The 18,906-nt window shown below is 36.1% G+C and overlaps 1 protein-coding gene across 2 annotated transcripts in view; it reads right to left on the reverse strand.

Moving 5' to 3' along the window:
* ITGA2 (integrin subunit alpha 2) overlaps window positions 1-18,906 on the reverse strand; it is a 65,919-nt gene that overhangs the window by 35,622 nt on the left and 11,391 nt on the right. For both annotated transcript variants that reach the window (XM_083816263.1, XM_083816264.1), the window contains exons 2-6: window positions 11,892-12,015; window positions 5,429-5,538; window positions 4,189-4,280; window positions 861-975; window positions 235-362 (exon numbers count right to left, since the gene is read on the reverse strand). In XM_083816263.1, coding sequence (XP_083672389.1) covers window positions 235-362; window positions 861-975; window positions 4,189-4,280; window positions 5,429-5,538; window positions 11,892-12,015 — 569 coding nt within the window. The remainder of the gene's footprint in view (window positions 1-234; window positions 363-860; window positions 976-4,188; window positions 4,281-5,428; window positions 5,539-11,891; window positions 12,016-18,906) is intronic.

Below are 18,906 nucleotides of genomic sequence, written 5' to 3' on the forward strand. Positions count from 1 at the left end.
ATATTAGATATAACCTAGACTTCTATTTTAAACCAAATTACTAGTCCCTTTTGGAACAGATTAGCTGTGAGATTGAAAAAACCTCCCAATACTGAAACACAAAGGACAACTGCATTATCTATGGCCTTGGGGGAGTTACTGTAATTATGCTAAACTGAATTTAGTTTCCTTTAAAATTGTCAGACTTTGCTAATAAAATCCATCGTTTCCTCCCCAAAGCTGTCTTTGACTTACCTGGGTTTTGTTAAGGCCTATATCTAAGCCTTGTACAAATTTCTTCAAAAATGCCCGCACAGCATCCCAGGGATAAATACTGTTTGACTCATCACAAACCACCACAATATCTATGACAGATGAACACTCTAAAAAATAAAAATAAATAAAAAGTGGACATTAAATGCACTTATTGAGACTTTCACTCTCAATATACTTACAAGTCTTTGGCTAAATCCAGAGGAGCATATTTAGATCTCACATAAGCCACGCAGAAGGTTTGAAGGATCAAGAAAGTTTTGCCAAAATGAAGATTCAATAAAGCCATATACAGACTTTGAGTCTATATCAATTTTCATTGCTCTGGTTCAATGCATCCGAATTCAGAAGAGTGAGTCCAGATTCTTATCAACATTAGATCAGAATCCATCAATCCTTACGGGTGATCACAGGGCTTTTCTTTTTCCATGTATACATTTTTTTAAAATCCCAAATTAAATTGTCCCCAACACAATGTATCTTGATTTTATATATATATATATATAGATAGATATAGATATATATATAGTGTGTGTGTATATCTATATATATATACATATAAATATAAATATATATAAATTGAATCTGTTTTGTATATGTTGCCTTACTTTGAACAGCAGGAGAAAAGCTTCTTAGGATCTGGAAACTTGGACTGATTTCAGAACACACTCCTGTAGCATAGTATTGCCTTCCACACTGCTGTGCCCACAAGGGACCACAAGTCTTTAAAAATAACAACAAAAAGAAACTATAAGAACAACACGTATTTGTCTAACTGTATCCATATACATAAACAAAATAAGCAGGACAACAGGAATATAGGGTAAGATGAGCCCTGTTGGGTTATCAGGCCAAGTCCCTTGCTATCACCATGGCAGTGTCAGATACTTTTATATACAGCGTCAGATACTTCATATACTTTTTCATAAAAAGGATTCTATTTGTGGTCATCCTAATGCCTCCTTCTGCAAACATCTTCCTACAGGCTATGCACAGCTATAACTTCTAGTAGTATGACTAAGTGTGCAAGAAATCTGCGTTGCTTTAATCTACCTGCTCTACAAACTGTAGGTTTAAAACTAGGTTTGGTATTTGCACATTGCGGAGAAATACTTCCACTAAACCAGGAGGTGGCATCATATCCACAGGCATCTGTGTAGCTCCAAACATGCAGAGATGTGCTTTTATTGCAGTATATTCTAGCACCATGAACAGTGTGACAGGACTGAAAAGCCTTGCGATCAGTGCACACATTAATTTCAGAAGACTTGTTCTCAAGGGAAATGCACTTTGCCAAAATATTTGCAAGTTAAACTTCTTTGTCAACTCCAGTGAGGATGCATAATATACACAATCCTATTTAGCTGCTGACCATAGCTAAAAAGATACATTTGACCCTTGTCTTCTAGGAAAATAATCTTTGTTCTTCAAGGAAAATGGTCTCTGTATAAAGAAAAGTCTTCAGCTGGTTGCGTAACAGCAAGAACTCTAATATTGGAAGGATTTTAAATATCAAGACAGTATTTTGTCAGCAGGATATTTGAGGGAATTTTTAAATTATTATTATTTTAAAGAAAATCGTGTTAGAAACTCAAGGAGAAAACACTTAACTTGTGTTCAATAATTCTAAAAGAAATAATAGCTTCAATACAAATACTTTCTGGCTGACCTATCAAGTCAATCAAAGTCAGAAGAGTCAATGAAACAGAAAATGCACCATGTCTATTTAGGAAGAGAAGAGAGAGTGATAGCCTCATGACCCTTTTGCCAAGAATACTGGAAAAAAAAAAAAAAAGAAATTAAAGGCAGAAGTAAATGGAAAATGACCTAAATGACACACAGGTTTACCAGCAGCAGTTGGCATCAAACTGTCCTAATACAATTGACAAGATGGCAATTTTTTCTAGACAAAAGAAAGGGGGAAATGTTCTAATGATCTAACATAATTATGATCAGAAATACATGTTTACAGCCAGAGATGTAAGACACATCATTAATACAGGGGAAAAGTGCCAGTTCTGATATTAAGAACTGATGAACTTGATAAGTGGAATATTGAAAGAGGCATAGACTTGCCCTTAAGGTCTGATCTTAAGAAATACAGACATAAACCAGGAGCTCACTGGATAGAAGAGACCAAGGAGCAGATGAATCAGGCACTGGCTGATTACAGGGTGACCAGCATGCAAGGCAAATATGGCCTGAAGGTACGCAACAAGAAGTACTTGTAGTTGAGACAGAGAAGTACTAAATACACCTATAACACAGTATTCAGGAAAGATTCACATGGAATACAGCTTCAATCCGGTCAGTCGTATTTAAGACAGGTATGTTTTAAAAAGCTCATTTTAGCCAAAAAAAATGATTGTCCAGCAAAGTGAAGGATATAAGAGAATGTTGTGTTAAATACACACCAGGCTGGGTGTACACCAGCCAAGCAGCCCCGGATATCTCCTCGGAAGGAGCACATACTGACACCACAGGCTGGAGTCTGACAGAGAAGCAGCCCCAGCGGGAAGGAGCACAGGGAGCCGGGATGGGGAAGCCCTGAGCTTCCCAGGCCCCATCACAGAGCCCAGCTGCCATAGACAGCATCTCAGTCACCGGCACCAACTTGCAATTACAAGCAAAGACAGTCTCTGCCTGCTGTCCAAGTCAGAGGGCTTTTGAAATTCACAGAGGCTGAGTCACAGATAAGCACCTGCCTCCAATACTCATTTCTCCTTCTGTCAAAAAGAACTCCCTTCACCAAAATGGCAAATTGTTCACATCTTAGTCTTCAACTTTTGTTGTTGATATTGTTTGTTTTGTTACTTATTTCATGCAATTTAGGCAGCCATTCAATACCATATGGATCAGGATAGTCTTTTTAAGTGAAAGAAGTTCAAGTATTATTTGAAAATGCAAATTTTTCTGCATGAGATGTTTTAACTGCTCCAATCACTGATACTGATTAAAGTGGTTATGCTTGGTATGGCATTAATAGTATTTAAAGGTATTATTTGAGATACAGAATAACATTTTTAATAAATATCTTCTCAGGACAGAAATCAAGAAGAAAACTGTTGCTATATTTTGAATTTAGGATTAACCTTACTAACACTAAGAAAACTGCTGGAATTAGGTCTATTTTTAAGTACTTCAACGAAGCTGGCTATGTGGTAGTGAAGATAAACCACTGAAAAATTTCACAACTACTATGAACATGAAACAGAAAGATACCAAGATTAAAGTATGTTTCAAAGCTCTTTTTTTCTGTATTTTATTGTTTCACTTGATTACTACACATACTTGCAGTGTGTACATCATAAACATCTACACTCCAGGCCTATGGTTAAAAGTGTAAGATAGCATATTAAATTGGCTTTAACTTCCTTTCAGTTATTAAATCTGTTTTATAGGCTCCAAGGAGTTGCTTGCAGGATATACACACAGAAAATACATCCTCCTCCAGCTCACTAACCAAATAAATCATATTGCTAAAGCAAAAGGCAGATCCGTGGGAATGGAAATCCTGACATCTCAGGAGAACTGTCACTGTGCAAGGGCAAGAGGCTTAGAGGAGAGATCTCATACTGTCTTCTGAAAGCATAACCAGAGATAGAAAAGACTTCCTTACAGATGTCCAGGGTGGAAATATTCCCGCCTATGTTGTCTGACCTAAATTACAGAATCGTTAACTGTATGTTTGGTGACTTTCTTCCACAGGGTATTTGGATAAATGCAGAAGGAGACGATTTATAAGTTTCCTGATTTCAGATCCTAGAGAGTGATAGTGGGTGGGATGGAGTATTTTAAAATATATATATATATATTAATCTATGCTGAATAATAAAACACATTTAGTTTGGACTTAATTAAGAAGTGTGGAGAATTCTAGTTTCTTCACTGTCCTCATGAATTTATGTATCTATTGAATATGTTCTCAATACACACCAAAAATCCTCCTGTTTTTGAGTTCTGGATCAGAGTCAAGCCAAGGTTCATGTCTTCCTTTATCTCAGTCACATTTGGAATATTTATTAAAGCTGAAATAAAAAGAGGAAAAATAATAGCAAAAATAATAGATACAGAAGCAATTTAGTAAATTAGTATTCCTTTTCAAAAGCTTGATTTCTCAGAATCTAAGATGCCTCTTCCAAACACCTGTATAATATTTTGAGACAAAAGAAATGAAATCCAATCTCCATTAAAAATTTGCTAACCATTCATTATGGACACTAATTAAGCAGGGCCATTTAGAGTACCTGCCCTTACGAAATTTGAAGGAAAAAGAGAGGAAGAAACTTCCTTCCAGTTAAGTTATGTTTGGCTTGCTCAGTAGCTGTAGATGAGCAACTGCTGTTACTCCTCAGGACACCAGGCTTCTCTGATCCAGTATCACACTTCAGACAAAAATACAAAAGGAACAGTAGAGGACAGAAATGCTCTGCACCACAAATAAACATGTGTACATGAAGTACACATCTAAACATACTGTTATACTGTATTTTCACTGTATCCAGAAGGGAATCCCATTTTATACTTAGTCTGTAAACACACAGAAGCAGAAAAGGCTTCATATATGTATTGACAAAGTACAATTCAAAATGATAATGTAACAAGGATCCTCAAGTATTAAGTAAATATCTTACAAATGTTAGTATACTAACTTCAATAATAGGGCTGCTACAAATGACTAAGACTATAAGAGCTTATAAATGCAGAACAAAAAGAGTTCCAGAGAATATATAGTGGATAATAATAATAACAACAATAACAACAATAATAGTAGAGTTGTACAATAAGCTGATGTCAGATATCAAATCCACCTTCTGAATATGTGCAATAAATGACAGAAAGAAAAAAAAAATTCATGTCAATATCACAGGGGCAGCTGTAAAAATATGTGTAAGTGCTTACCCACAGTTAATTTTAGAACTCAAATACAGCTAAGTGAAAAAGACAACAGAGAAAGAAGATCTTTTTTATTCTTCACGGGTCCTAAGATCAAGGAATGCTGACCTTGTCAGTGAAAATGAAATTCCTTTGAAGCAACATTCGTGCATACCTTGCTGACACCTATTTTTGCTATTGGTCTTGCTAGTTTCCAATTGTTATTTTATTAGATAGATTGGCCTAGTATAAAAATGAGTAAAATCTGAACAATCACAGCAGATACTTTATTATGACTTACCTTCTAAATTCAATTTGTTACATGTGATTTTGGGGGTACCAACAGGACATGCATAGATATCTCCAGTTCTGTTAGCTGGATAGCCACTCCAGGGTGAACCAACCAATAACCTAAAATAACAGGAGTGTCATTAGGTCTTTAACGGTACAGGAAAAGCCCAACAGCATTAATGCAAAGCAAACTGAAGGCAGCAGATAAAGAGGCTTTTACCAGATATAGAATGTAAGGCTTTCAAGAGTTTTCTTCAGAGCTGTTCAGAAGCTGAGCTTTATTTGTGTGTTAACACTGGGTTCACAACAGGCAGCTTTGCTAGAGAAGCCTCTGGGGAGTAGACCTCAAACATGTACACTGTTGTTATTGTGAAATTGTATCATGGTGTCAGAAGAAATACAGCACAAACACTAATATATATTGATCATAAAAATTTAGAAATATATGGGTTGTGGATTGGGAGACAAAAAATGTTATTCTCCTGTCACGTAACAGTTAACTGCTTCCTTTTAAGTTATTCTTTTAATTGATAAGAAACTTTTCCTACTGGTTCTGCTCAGCAACAGTGAGGTTCTTATGTTTGAGATCGAAAGCTACCACACCTTGACTACACTGAGTAAGAAAGAAAATACCTCAGGTGATAACAGACTGCTGCATGAAGTACTTAATCCTGAATAAGAAAGTTAAGACTTTGATAATTTCTGCCCATAATATGAAGGGATTCACTTTCTCCAACTCATTCCTTCATCTGCTGTACCATTCGCTCTCCAGTATCTGTTCTTCAAAATGCATTTCACGTTTAATCTGAAAGCCTTCACAAAACGAGCAGGTTCAGCCAATAGAAAGAACTAAACCAAACAGCATAGGGCAGTGGAGCTCTGGGGGAGAAGGACAATTCTTTATACTGTTTAACATGCAGTGAAATGAGAGTAAGGTGAAACATGATCTCGATGGATATAAAAAAAAAAATTAAACGGATGATTAGAAAGCAGGGACTTCCCAGCAGCCATATGACACGGAGCATAATCTATTAGTAGTAATTATTACTTTTAGAACAAACAAGGGAAGCCCAGTACAGAATACAGTTTTACATGAAACCATCTGTTTTTTTCCATTTGCCAATAGATTGCTAAAGGTTCATCTGTCATCCCCTAAAATTATATAGGTAGGTAATACAAATACTTTGCACTGCAAAACAAAGCATTTTATGAAATAATTATGTTTCAAAGGAGTTGCCTTGAATGCTAATATAACATTAACTTTCCAGGGATTGTCTGATTTTCTCTCTCCAATTTTACAGTTCATTTTAGCAAAATGGCTTTGATAAGAATACATATTTTAAATGTAGAAAAGAAGAGTTTGAGTAGTTTTCAGATTTGTCAATGAAAATACTGGTATCTGCTTTTTAAAAAGTTTATTTAACATCAGTTAAACAACAAACAGTTATTCTGTTTTACCAGCTCAGCTGAGCATAACTTCAGATTCTATTTCCCTTGTGTAGGAATATTTTAAAAATACCTACACACTTCTCAATTACCTTGTGGAACAATAGTGATTCTGCAGTTGTGTGGAAAAAACAAAAAACATGCTAAACAAGTAAGCTCCTCTAATTCTAAACCCAAATCCAAATCTATGCCAACTGTGCCTAAAGTAAATTTAATTTTGGCTCTTATTTAGTTCACACTGCACAACAACGATGCACAACCATAAGCCAAAAAACCACGGTGCTCTATACACTGAATTTAACACAGAACTAACACTGTGATTTTCAAAAATGAATAGTTACTAAGCCTATATCCTTACTTGACTTAACTAATCAATCTTTGCCTGAGAAAAAGTTATTAATCGATTTCTGCCAAGCCTTGGCCTCTACTGTTTTGTTTTTTTTTTTGTTTTTTGACAGTCTTAAAGGTCCTAGGAAATAACTTTATTATTATTTCTCTAGGATCTTGAGACTTACTTAAGTTTAATACAATCTTTAATCTGTATTATAAATCATTAAGTCCTCCTTGCCTTTGAAAAGTAAAATAAACCATTATAGTACATAGTTACAGAATACTGCTCTGGGAAAATACATGTGTATCTTTCTAAAACATCAGAAATTAAGCAAGAGAGTATCTGGCTAGTATCTTGCTAGTGACAAAAATATTTCTTTACTGTGATTAAACAGGATGTAGATGAAGCAGAATGAAACAGAATGTTTCAGGAAAGAATGCAAGAAATGATTACTAAAATACTTGAAAATACTTGTTTTAAAATAAACTGTATCGTATATAGAATGTTAATTAAGGGCCTTTTTCAGGCATGAGTTAAATATTTATTTCTGCAAAACTTCATTATGTATCCTTGTAGACCATCTTTACATAATACTATAGTGATCACTGAGTAATATTGCCATGGATTTTATTAGTCAGCTTCTCAATCAGTCTCCAACACTGCACACAAAGCAAGTGAACTACATGAAGTCAAATAAAGTTCAGCAGCAATGCCATGCCACACAGGCTGCAGCACTGGCAGATCAAAGTGTAACGGGAATTATTTCTGGGAAATTACACCATGACAAAATGAATAAATGGCAAAGTGTGATGTAGCAAAAAACAAAATCAGAATTCATGGTGAAGGGCTAAATTCTCAGCTGTTGTCAAAGCATGTTTTATACTTTGTGATGTTGTTGTGTTGTTTCTTTTTCTTTTTTAATTCATTTGCTCTTTAATATATATATATTTTTTAAACAAAGATGGCTAATAGGAAATAGGAATATAAAAGTAGAAAGGACCTTCATCATGTGGTTCTTTTCTCTACAATTACAGGAAACGATGAATAGATATGAAGAACAGAAAACTCTTCACTCTCATAGCTGCTTTTCTTCACACCCTAAAACCCTTATCATCACCTAAAATTTTCAGTCCTTTGAACAAGAGGCTCAAAACGTCAAAAGCTACAGTGAGTTGTGGCAAGAGTTTTGACTAACTAATTTAAAAGTCCTTGAAGACAGAAGATAGTGCTGCTTCTCCAAGCTGGGAAAAGGCTAACTGTATATCATGTAGCTGAGGAAGCAAAAGCTGGGCGAGGAACCTAATACATTTAGTTTAAAAAAAAAAAAAAAAAAAAGGGCCAAAATCTGTCCTCTTCATTAAAACCAGAAGGTTCTGTAAATGCATCAATTTCAACCAAAGTTTCTTCAGAAATATGTCTTTTTGACAAAATGTCTTATTGGTCTAATGAGGCAAAAGACCACCTCAGGAGAAAGGTACTGTACTTTGATTGGTAATACGTAGTTTTCAATAATTTTTAAACCTGTTCAGTAGTGCTATGATTATGTGATACCCACTAATGACAGTATATATTAAGGTGTCATTACTGACGTGATATCAAGTGTAACATAAATATTATAAAAAAGACAAAATCCATAACATAAATTGCGAAACAAAATTGAAAAATTCCACATCCTAAGCATGCAGATACAACTGAGAAGAATGGCTGCAACTTCATAACAAATAGCATACTGAGATTTCAGCTCTATTGTGGGATCTATCCCACAATATGTTAATAAAATAACAAGAATTTGGCCTCAATTTAAGGTTCAAATATAGTTAATCACATGACAGGGAGAACCAGATTATAAACTGAATGACGTTTCTGTTGTGGGTAATTACTTGAGCCTATATTTTTATATTTGTTGAGTTTCTTTGGTGTTCACTATTTTCTTTGACCTCATTAAAGAGTTCCTGCCTGGAAATTCCCACCAGACACTGTGAAAAGCTTGAGCTTTGCTTGGCTTGCAAGTTTGTCCTTATTTACGAGCTTCACATGCCACCAATGCACAGCAGAGCAGTGTCCAATTATCCTGGATCATCTGACTCTATACAAAAAGGATTCCCTTTGCTGGTTTGTGTCACAGCTTCCCAACATGAACCAGCACCCTCTATAGCCCTGTACTCCTGGTTGGATTGTCTTCTTTCTGAATACATCTCCAGGCAAAAGTGGTAACATACTGCTGCACACAGAGTCCCAAATCTGCAAAATTTTATCATTTCCTGTAGTTCTTATTGCTTTGTTGTACCTCCCAGAAATACATCTAAATAACATAACTAGACTCTGATGGTTTTTGTTTGTTTGTTTTAATTTTATTTTCCTCTGTATCTCTCCTTTCTGCTCTTTGAGAGAATAAAGGAGTTTTAAAGCTATATTTGATATGGCTCTATCTGATTTTATTATCAGAAGCAAGGTCTAGGAAGTGAAGAAATTTCCCATAGATCTCACATTCTGGATAGTCTTTCCCTTGGAGAGAGCTGCTACCCCAGCTGTGTTGGACTAGTGAGCAGCTCCACTGTTCCTGAACAGAGTTTTCAAGTGCTTTACACTCTTGCTGCACAATGAAGTACTCCTTAAAAAAGCACGTGGTGATAAACGCTCCCTTCGGACACACAGCAGCATCCCATCCTTATGCAAAGCCTCTATCTTTTTCCTTCCTAGCTCAGCCATGTCAACGAGTGCTCTGCACATGGACTGCAAGCCTGTGCATCACTTACAGGAGAAATCAACTCTAATGAACAGTTTGAATGTTTAAATAACATACACAAGAAAAAGCGCTATTGTCCCCAAGAAAAAGAAAACAGCCTACAAATGAAGAGAACAAGAAAGTAAACTGTGATTTTTTTTTAAGCATGTCTAGTGATTTCTTGAGAGGAAGACTGAAAAGAGCTTTTCTTCAACAAGAGTCTCTAACAAGTCATGGTTACCAGAACAAGTGCTAATAAAATTCTCCAGAGTTTACAGTCAGACATTGTGCAACAAATTAACAAATGATGAAGTGCCTATCTGCAGAAAACAGTCCCAGATTCATAATATTCATATAGTTGAGAGAAAAGAAAGTTAATCCAAAGTTACTTTCTTTCTCAAACTCCAGAGTGTTAGCCAAGAGATTTGGAGGAATTATTATATCAGAAGTAGTAATAAAAAGGAAAATATAAAGCAAAAATAGGTTGCTTGAGTCCTGAACCTAGTGCTCCTGTTGTAAGCTTACAGAAAAATTTACAAGGACAGAATGCATGAAAATTTCTCCAGAAAATACCAAAGCATTCAATTCACTTCAGGCAAACATTCTTGTTCTCCTTCAATAGCTTTACACAGAAGTTAAAAAGTAAAGAATTTTTTAAAATGCTCTGAACTATGGACGACTAAACACATAATTAAAGGAGGCAGAAACATGGCAAGAAGCTACTGCTGCATCAGGCAAGGAGCTGGAGAAGTACCTACCTAAAGGAGGGAGAGGAAACATTGAGCTTTCATTTCAGAGGATACAGCTTCTTACTTCCCTCCTGGTCACTGGTGGTAAATGAGGGAATTCTAGAGAAGCAGTGGGATCTGTCCAGTCTTACATTTTTCCATACGAAACAAATTGCAACTGCACAGTGCAGTTGTACAGGGCTATGCATAAAATGTCTCAGCTAGCTCTGTAGTTTTGTTCATGCTCTTCCAAACTTTAAAATACATTATTATGTATTTATAAAATACTTTTTTTACTGAAAAAAGTTCAGCTACTTACTATCTGTCCATCATCAATTAAAAAAACATGCTAGTTTGTTGTTGTTTTTTTTTCCAAGACTTTCAATCTAGGGAGAATGATGCATCCAAAATGTCTCAATTTATTATAATATGTATAGCTTGCATGACTTTTCATTAGTCCTTTCCATGAAAGACACCTTAAGCTTTGTGGTTGCTGAGATTGCAGAAGGGAAAAGAACAATGTGTTTTCCATTAAATGGGTTTACTCTGGGTTAATATTTTAAAGTTCTTTTTGAAACCAATGTTACTAGAAAAAATATTTTACTAATTACTCATTAAGCCCAATGTTGTGGCAACACTGGATTTCACATCAAATTTTATGCCTGAGAAAATGCAGCAGACACAAGGCCTTTGCTGGGATTGCGTTATGATATACATCCAAATATATTGTCCCTTGAGAAGTAACCACTTAATGTTATATCAGAAACAAAATTATGCAAGTTTAAGTTCAATTAATTTTAATAAATAGAACTTCTTAGCCCTATTGATTTGTTTTAACCTCACCAACATTAAAATGGAAAAACGTTGCAAATATATGAACTGTGTAACAGAGATGCTATTGCTAAGCAAATGACTGAGATCAGACTTAAAATGCTAAAAGAAATTGTGAGTTTGAGGAAACTAGTGTAATGGAGGTGAAAGTAAGAGCTTAAGAGAGAAAGACTTCAGAATGCATTGTGTAAAGGAAAAAAAGACTTGAACATTCATATGAATGAGTCTTTAAAATATTTTCACTTTTGTTTTAATTCTGTGATTCTATGAAAGTCAGTATTTACTAGTAAAAAGATAATATAAAAGTGAAATAATTGGAAGTAATTTAAATTTGAAATTAAAAAGTAAAATCAAGGTGCAATATTTTTTAACTGTTTAATTGGACATATAACAAGGTATTCAAACTGCTTACCATTTGCCTTGATCATTTACAAACTGTTGAACTGCATATCCAAACTGCTCTGTTGATGGACCAGAAAATATTTTTGCTTCTAGGAGCCCAACATTGTAGGCTTCACAGCAGTTATGAAGAATGCCTGTTAACAGAAAGATTAATATAACCACAGAAGCAATTAAAGAAGATTTTTGATCCCAGTGAAAACGGCTCTTAATCTGTGCCATCTCCCCCAACAGACGATGTAGCCTTTGACATGTGCAATTAAAAAACAAACAAAAACCGCCTTTTCCCTACAGTACCCATATGTCCATGCATAATGATTATGTAGCATTCTTTACAGGTGTTATAATATTATGGGCAGATATTAATGACTTGATCACTGTTTGGCTTAACAAATGTCTCAGCATTACTAACAGCAGTGCTTTAGCTGAAAGGAAGCAAGAAATGTGACTCAGAGGTCTGTTATCCTCCCTTACCTTAAGATGTGTTAACTTATGGCACACCCAAATACATCAATGGCCTGCTGAGTTAAGCTAAAATGAAAATCCACAGACAATAACTGTTAATGCTGTTTGTATTCTACTGTTTATCTGCTGTTTAATGTTTGAAATAGTGGAACAAAATCAGATTATCTACCACATCAGAAAACCTACATTTTTGAGTCATTTTATTAACACAATATGTTTGTTTTCTGTCCAAACAGCCAGGACAGTTGTCCAAGCAGGAAAACTTAGAAATACAAACATGGAAGATATCACTGCATTAATAAACTATGACACTTAATATTGAAAACTTCACTTGGCTGTGATTATGGAATTAATAACCTTGTCTTGGTCTATTGCATCCCATCTGGGGGGAACCAGCAGCATGGGCTGGTACATGTCATAAGTTTGCAGGATGCATGGGTTCACTCCTCATTCATAAAGGACCTGAATTCTTTCTAATCAAGGGCTGTAAGTGGTCATCAGGGAGAGCGTCTACTACAGAAGTTGCAGGACCTCAGTTTATGTTATTTGAGACCACTAATAAGCATGAATAGATAATTCTCACCCTACTTGGAGGTAGAAGGACTAAGACAATGGTGAGAAAGTTCAGAAAAATCCCAGAAATACAACCCAGCTCAGAGACACATTCTGGCTCCTGACGATCCTCTAAAAATGACAGCAAAGGAAGAAATGGTGACCTGTGGTTGCACTGCTGAGGTTCCCAGGTGAGAAAAGTTCACAGAGTTACTCACTGTTTAAACAGTTCCCTCATGTTTTTCCCTCCCTTCCTGTCTGCCCAGACAGAATGAGTTTATCTGTTCCACACACAAAATACGTCTCATCACAGTTATTTAGTACGAGTCATTCTGTAATAAAGTGGGGGTTTTTATGACAATTCTTTATAGCAAGATCCTTTAAGGAGATAACACGCTGATCTTTGACCTCTTAAAAGTCTGAGCTTAAATTTTCTCTAGTTTTGATGGGCAGAGTGAGAACTGTTGGTATTACTCTTTTCCAGGTCCCCACACTGGCTGGTCAACAGGGATTAAATTAGCATGAAACATCTCATCACAGTAGCTTAGCTGTATAGTAGCTTAGCTGTAATAGTAATAACAACAGCATCATAGCGATAACATTAAAATCACAACTGCAGGTGTGCAAGCAAAGTTCACTACATGTAAAAAAATTCATAGAATTTCTTATCTTAGCCATATATTAGAAAAGACAAATGTTACTAGCAAAATACAAAATGCAGCTCACACAATTACTACTTTTTGACCACGAACTCAAAACAGGAAATCATTCATTCGTCATTACAAACAACCACTATCTATAGCAGGCCTCTGAAAAGCAAACAATCACCATTTGCTGAAAGTATAGTTCCTTGAGAAACATCATTAGAGAAACAAAATATTTTCTCAGTCATGTTATTTGAGACTGGAGAAGAGAATGTGTACAGACATATCACTCTGTGTTTCACAATACTTTTGACAGTAATTACAACCACTTACAGTCATAGCTCAAGTCTAGGTTTTCGGAAGGGGAGCAAAGAGTAGGTTAGATAGATATTGACTACATAAAAATTAAGATTACTGGGAAGACTTTGCCGCGATTTTTTTGTGTGATCTAATGTATTGACATTTTATCAAAATGTTTTGTGTACATTATAACCTAGGCTTATTTTGGGGGCCTAATTGTTTTTAAATTATATTATCCTCAGTGAGAAATCAGAGAACCACAGAATGGTTGAGGCTGGAAAGGACCAGTGGAGGTGTTCTGGTCCAAATCAAGTACCATTTAGCAGTGCCATTATCCTCAAACGCCACAGGAAGCTTCACCACAGCAACATTGTATGCTCTAATTTCCCACATGCAAATTCAAGAGAAGAATAACTCTCTAAGTCAGGAAGTGTACATGCATATAAACCCTGACTTTGGAGTGAGGAGCCAAAAAGATCCTAGAATGATAAACATTTAAAGTTTGACCCCAATGGCATAGGCAAAGAATCTACTTGACTGCCTGGACTTTGTTATACAGTTATTAGCAAATCATGTACCAATTTTAAACATGTTCTTAATATGCTGTGCTGCTCTCTAGCCTCAGGTCACTTATAAGCAAGCTGCATTGCTCTCCAAGTCTGTACACTCACTTCTATGTATGCCTGCATTAGGTTACTGCAAATATTGTTCGCTACACTCGTTAAAGAGTGAAATATATTTTAACGTACTAGTAAGCCTGTCCTAACAAGTTTCTAAAGGCGAAGAGAATAAGGGTACAGAAATGTTTCCTTTTGATTTGCTCCCAAGATGCCACATTGCAGAGCCTATTTACAATCAGCCAAAGGCAAAAACACAGCACTGCTCTAACTGCAGGCTGTTGTATGTGCAGAGAAAAGATACAAGAAACAGATTTACGCATTCATGAGATTCACTGGCCACATTCTTGCTACCCTCCAGTAGCTTCAACTAGACAGGATCTCCATGTGTGATATTAGGAAGCAGTGTAATGTGGTTTTGCCTTAGCTGGATGGATTTGAGTGCAGGGAGAGCAGTCCGACTTGCCTAACACAATTTAAAATGATTTTATCTAAAAGGATTTTATCTTCCTAATGCCATCTACTGACACTGCAGCCATCCCAAATGGTACCTGCAGCCCTGGAAGAAGGGGCCTCAAGATAAACTTCCATTTGCATGACTTAGGCGAACACTGCTGCTGTGCCCAGTTGTCACTGGGTAGAAAGGCGTACTATCATGCTTTAATGCTCCTGTGTTTCAAAGGTATGCGTTAAATCCAGTCCACTAGCCAAACTGTAACTTTGCTAAATGTATTCTAAGTGCACTGGCCAACTTAGGTGCAAATACATTGAAGATCTCTCCTCATGTGTCCAAGGCTATGATTTTATTAAATGCACGAGCAAGGGCAAAAAATGCCAGACCTGGATAAAATAGAATAGACGTCACAACTAACAGCCTGAAGAGAAACCCTCAAGCTGGTTCAAATTCACCTAGGGCATGGTGTCAAGTCAGATAGGGGGTTGTGAAAGTGAATACTGGGTTACACATTCCCTGTCCACCTCTCCCCTTGCCCTCTTGTGGGCAATGCAGCATCCCTCCTCAGTCCTCCCATGGTCAAAAAACGAAACAACAACAACAAAACAACCAACCAACGAGCACAAAGAGCAAAAAAAGCACAGAAGACATTGTCTCTGGAGATATACTATAATCTGCAATTTTTTTGTGGATCACATTTGCCTTTCACCCATGACTACTTTGCAAAATCAAAGTAGAAAAGCTGGCAAAGATGCTCTGACTCACCAGGGACATTACCAAGTGAACCATAGTGTAAACATACTTCATACTTCATTGACAGTCATTTAAAATTCCACATTAAATTTGATAATCATTAGCAGGGTTTTAATTTATCTATTTATTTTCTATTCCACACAAATCTTACTTGCTATGGCCTTGGTGATGGCCTGAGAAGAATAATATATGAGGCATTTTCCCGCAATTTTCCTCCACCTTATATAGTGCTTACACTATAAGGTCATCTTTATCCTTTTTGTACATCTATCTAAATACAGTATTCAGAACAAGAAAATCAAGTATTCGTAGCCAAAAAAAGAGAAAATGCTACAATTGCTGCAAACTTATTTCAAGCCTGTGCCAGAATAAGAGGGCCTCTTACGCATTAAAAGGGTGCATCTAGATTCAAAGTACTGTACGTTCTAGGCTGGAAAGATTCAGTATCTGCTGCTGCCTTCAGGCAATGAACTTTGATAATCTGGGAATCTCAAAATAAAGAAAACTAATCCACTATCTGGATTTTAATAGCTTTTGGTGACAGAATTCTGTTCTGTGACTTAACGATCACGATGAGAGATTAGTCAGGCAAGTAAAAATCCACCTCCTAACTTCAGTCTGCAAATGGCACTTTATTTACAGTCAAATAAACAGACTGCATGGAACAAAGGAAGCCAGATACAAGCCTAAAGCTTCTGAAGGCCCCTCTGAAAACTTCAAAAGTGTCCGTTTCTCTGCACTGGATGGGCAGGGGACTTGTTCACTTTGGTTTAAAGAGGATTACTTCATCAGGCAGGGTGGCTCCCAACCTAAAGCTTCAGAAAAAAACAGAAGTTATAAAAAATACCTGAAAGGTATAAAAGGAACTGTAAGATTTCCAATAAAACTGTCGTATCACTTTGCTTTGTATTTTTTTTTTCTGGGAATTCCCACATTTCAGCAACTGCATTCCATCGTATGCAGTAAGAGCTGCAGCACAGAAGTGCAGCTGCTTTTACACTTTTGCACCACTGGTTTCTTGCTCCTAGTAGAATGAAAAATAATACATGTCCTGACTCTGCACCTTTAAGCCTGAACATGTGGGAATTCTTCTGTAACTATAAATGACGTCTAATGATGTCTTCTCTTTGCTGCTGTTGAAGTACAAGTTGGAGCAAGTTTTTTGAAGTAATGGCTTATATAAGGTACACCCAGTTTGTAATTGTTTTGATTGTTTTTGAAGCAAAATTCAGATCTTAAAGTGAGCAAGCAGAAAATATCTATTGAGTAATCAATCATTTAATGCTGTGATTATAACAATAGAGTGACTGCAATCTCTTAGTCGGATTAAGCAGTATAAGAAAAATAAATTTGTTTAATTAATTGGATGAGAAAAAAAAAAGAAACAATTCTCTGTGTTGGATAATCTGGTTTGCCAAAAAAACGTTTATAGACAATTAATAAAACATACTAAGAATATTATTGGTCTTCATTTTGTGTTGTAGTAAGTGTTCCAATAAATGCTTCATTTTCTTTTAAGTCTAAACACTAAAACTGAATTTTCAGTCATCTGATACTACATGGAAAAGGTAATGCTGCAGTTTGAAGTGGTAGCAATATATGACAGAATTTCATAATCATATAGACCCAGTTATGCAAAATCTCATCTCTGATTAAGATATACAGTCAAATAGAGGCATTTACTGTTGTCATAGTTTGAATTAAATAGGTCTAGCAACTGCCATGCAAAGAAAAGGCAGACTCAGTGGAATTTGATCACTGAGTCTATAAAGATCCACTTCATCTTAAGCATTAGTTATAAATTTATCTAGCATTAACCTTGCAAGTAGAAAATATTACAATGAAGCAACCTTCATTTTTTTCCTCAGTGATATGGTATTTTCTTCTTCAAAAAACTATTAGCTATAAAACAGAAAAAGTTCATTACATAATCCAACTAAAGCTACCATTTGCCTTTGTGAATGAACCCTCACTCCACTAATGTATCAAGAGAGGAAACAGAAACAGCCCCAATGCAAAGCTCCACTCTGCCCTGGAACATGGCCACAACCACAATTGCTGCCCACTGCGCAGCACCACGGCTTCAGAAACTCTCCCAAAACAGGGCAGCAGAACCCAGTAAACACACACCCAACATCAACAGCGCACCTCTGCCAGGTTTGTAACTGAACAGAAAGGACTGCCAAGTTCAAAAAGAAAAAAAAAAAAGGCACAAGAATTAACTCTATGTTACATAAGGTTTACAAAATAGTGGTAACTCATTTAGGAAAACATCCAAATACAGGGGAATAATAATAATAATAAAAAGACAGTAAAGGATTGGGAAGGACTAAGCCTGTAGTCACTGAAGAAGACAAAGGCCATGACCTAGTATGACAGCATTACAAACATACTTGTATAGCTTTTTAGTCCATGAATTGCTCTGGATCAAAAAACCCCAATGGATTATTGCTTCCTGAAGCAATTTCATAAATTAGCAGCCACTGAGACGTGTATAGCCTACATCTCCTTAACAGTTTGGTCTAGTGTTTTTTTTAAAACTGTCTTCTGGAAATAGTAGATACTTTAAATTGCATTTCATGTTAATCTGCTCCAAAATAGTTGCTACATAGAAAAGGATTCTATGAAGAAAATTTTCCCTTTAGTCCTAAAGATTTCTTCCTCTAAATAATATACATCAGCAGTGCCCTGGAACCTGCTAGCCCCCAGTGGGGACAGAGAAAAAGAAAGTAGTGGGAGGGAAGAAAGAACTTAACTCTTGTTTTCCTCTGGCTTCATCACACTGTGAATTACACATTCTAGTTCCAGCTTTCTCTACCTCCGAAGCAATTCTAGGGGCTCTCTTTGGGGTGGGTTTTTTGCAATTGTGCAAGCTCGCACTGGATCTCCTTATTTGTCAGGGAACTTGTAAAGGCACTTTTGTGTCACCCCAATGCTCATCTGTTTATTTTTTTTTTCATTCCTCTGCAAAAATTAGCTGAATTTGGCTAACAGGTTCTAGAGTTAGCAGGGGAATACAGGCATCTACAGGCACTCACACTGTGAATCACCTGCTGTCCTTTAAATACTGGCAGAAAGGTGGAATGAAGGCAGGAAGAGAAAGTAATAAAGTTATGAAAGAGGGCAGTCAAGTAGTATTTGCTTCGTATTAAATATATTCAGTGTTATTTTCTTTAAAAAAAAAAAAAGCTTTTTAGTATAAGAGTATTCTTATCCTAAATGCTATTCAAAACCTACTATACT

This window comes from Anser anser, assembly GCF_964211835.1.
Source record: "Anser anser genome assembly, chromosome: Z".
NCBI classification, from domain to species: Eukaryota; Metazoa; Chordata; class Aves; order Anseriformes; family Anatidae; genus Anser; species Anser anser.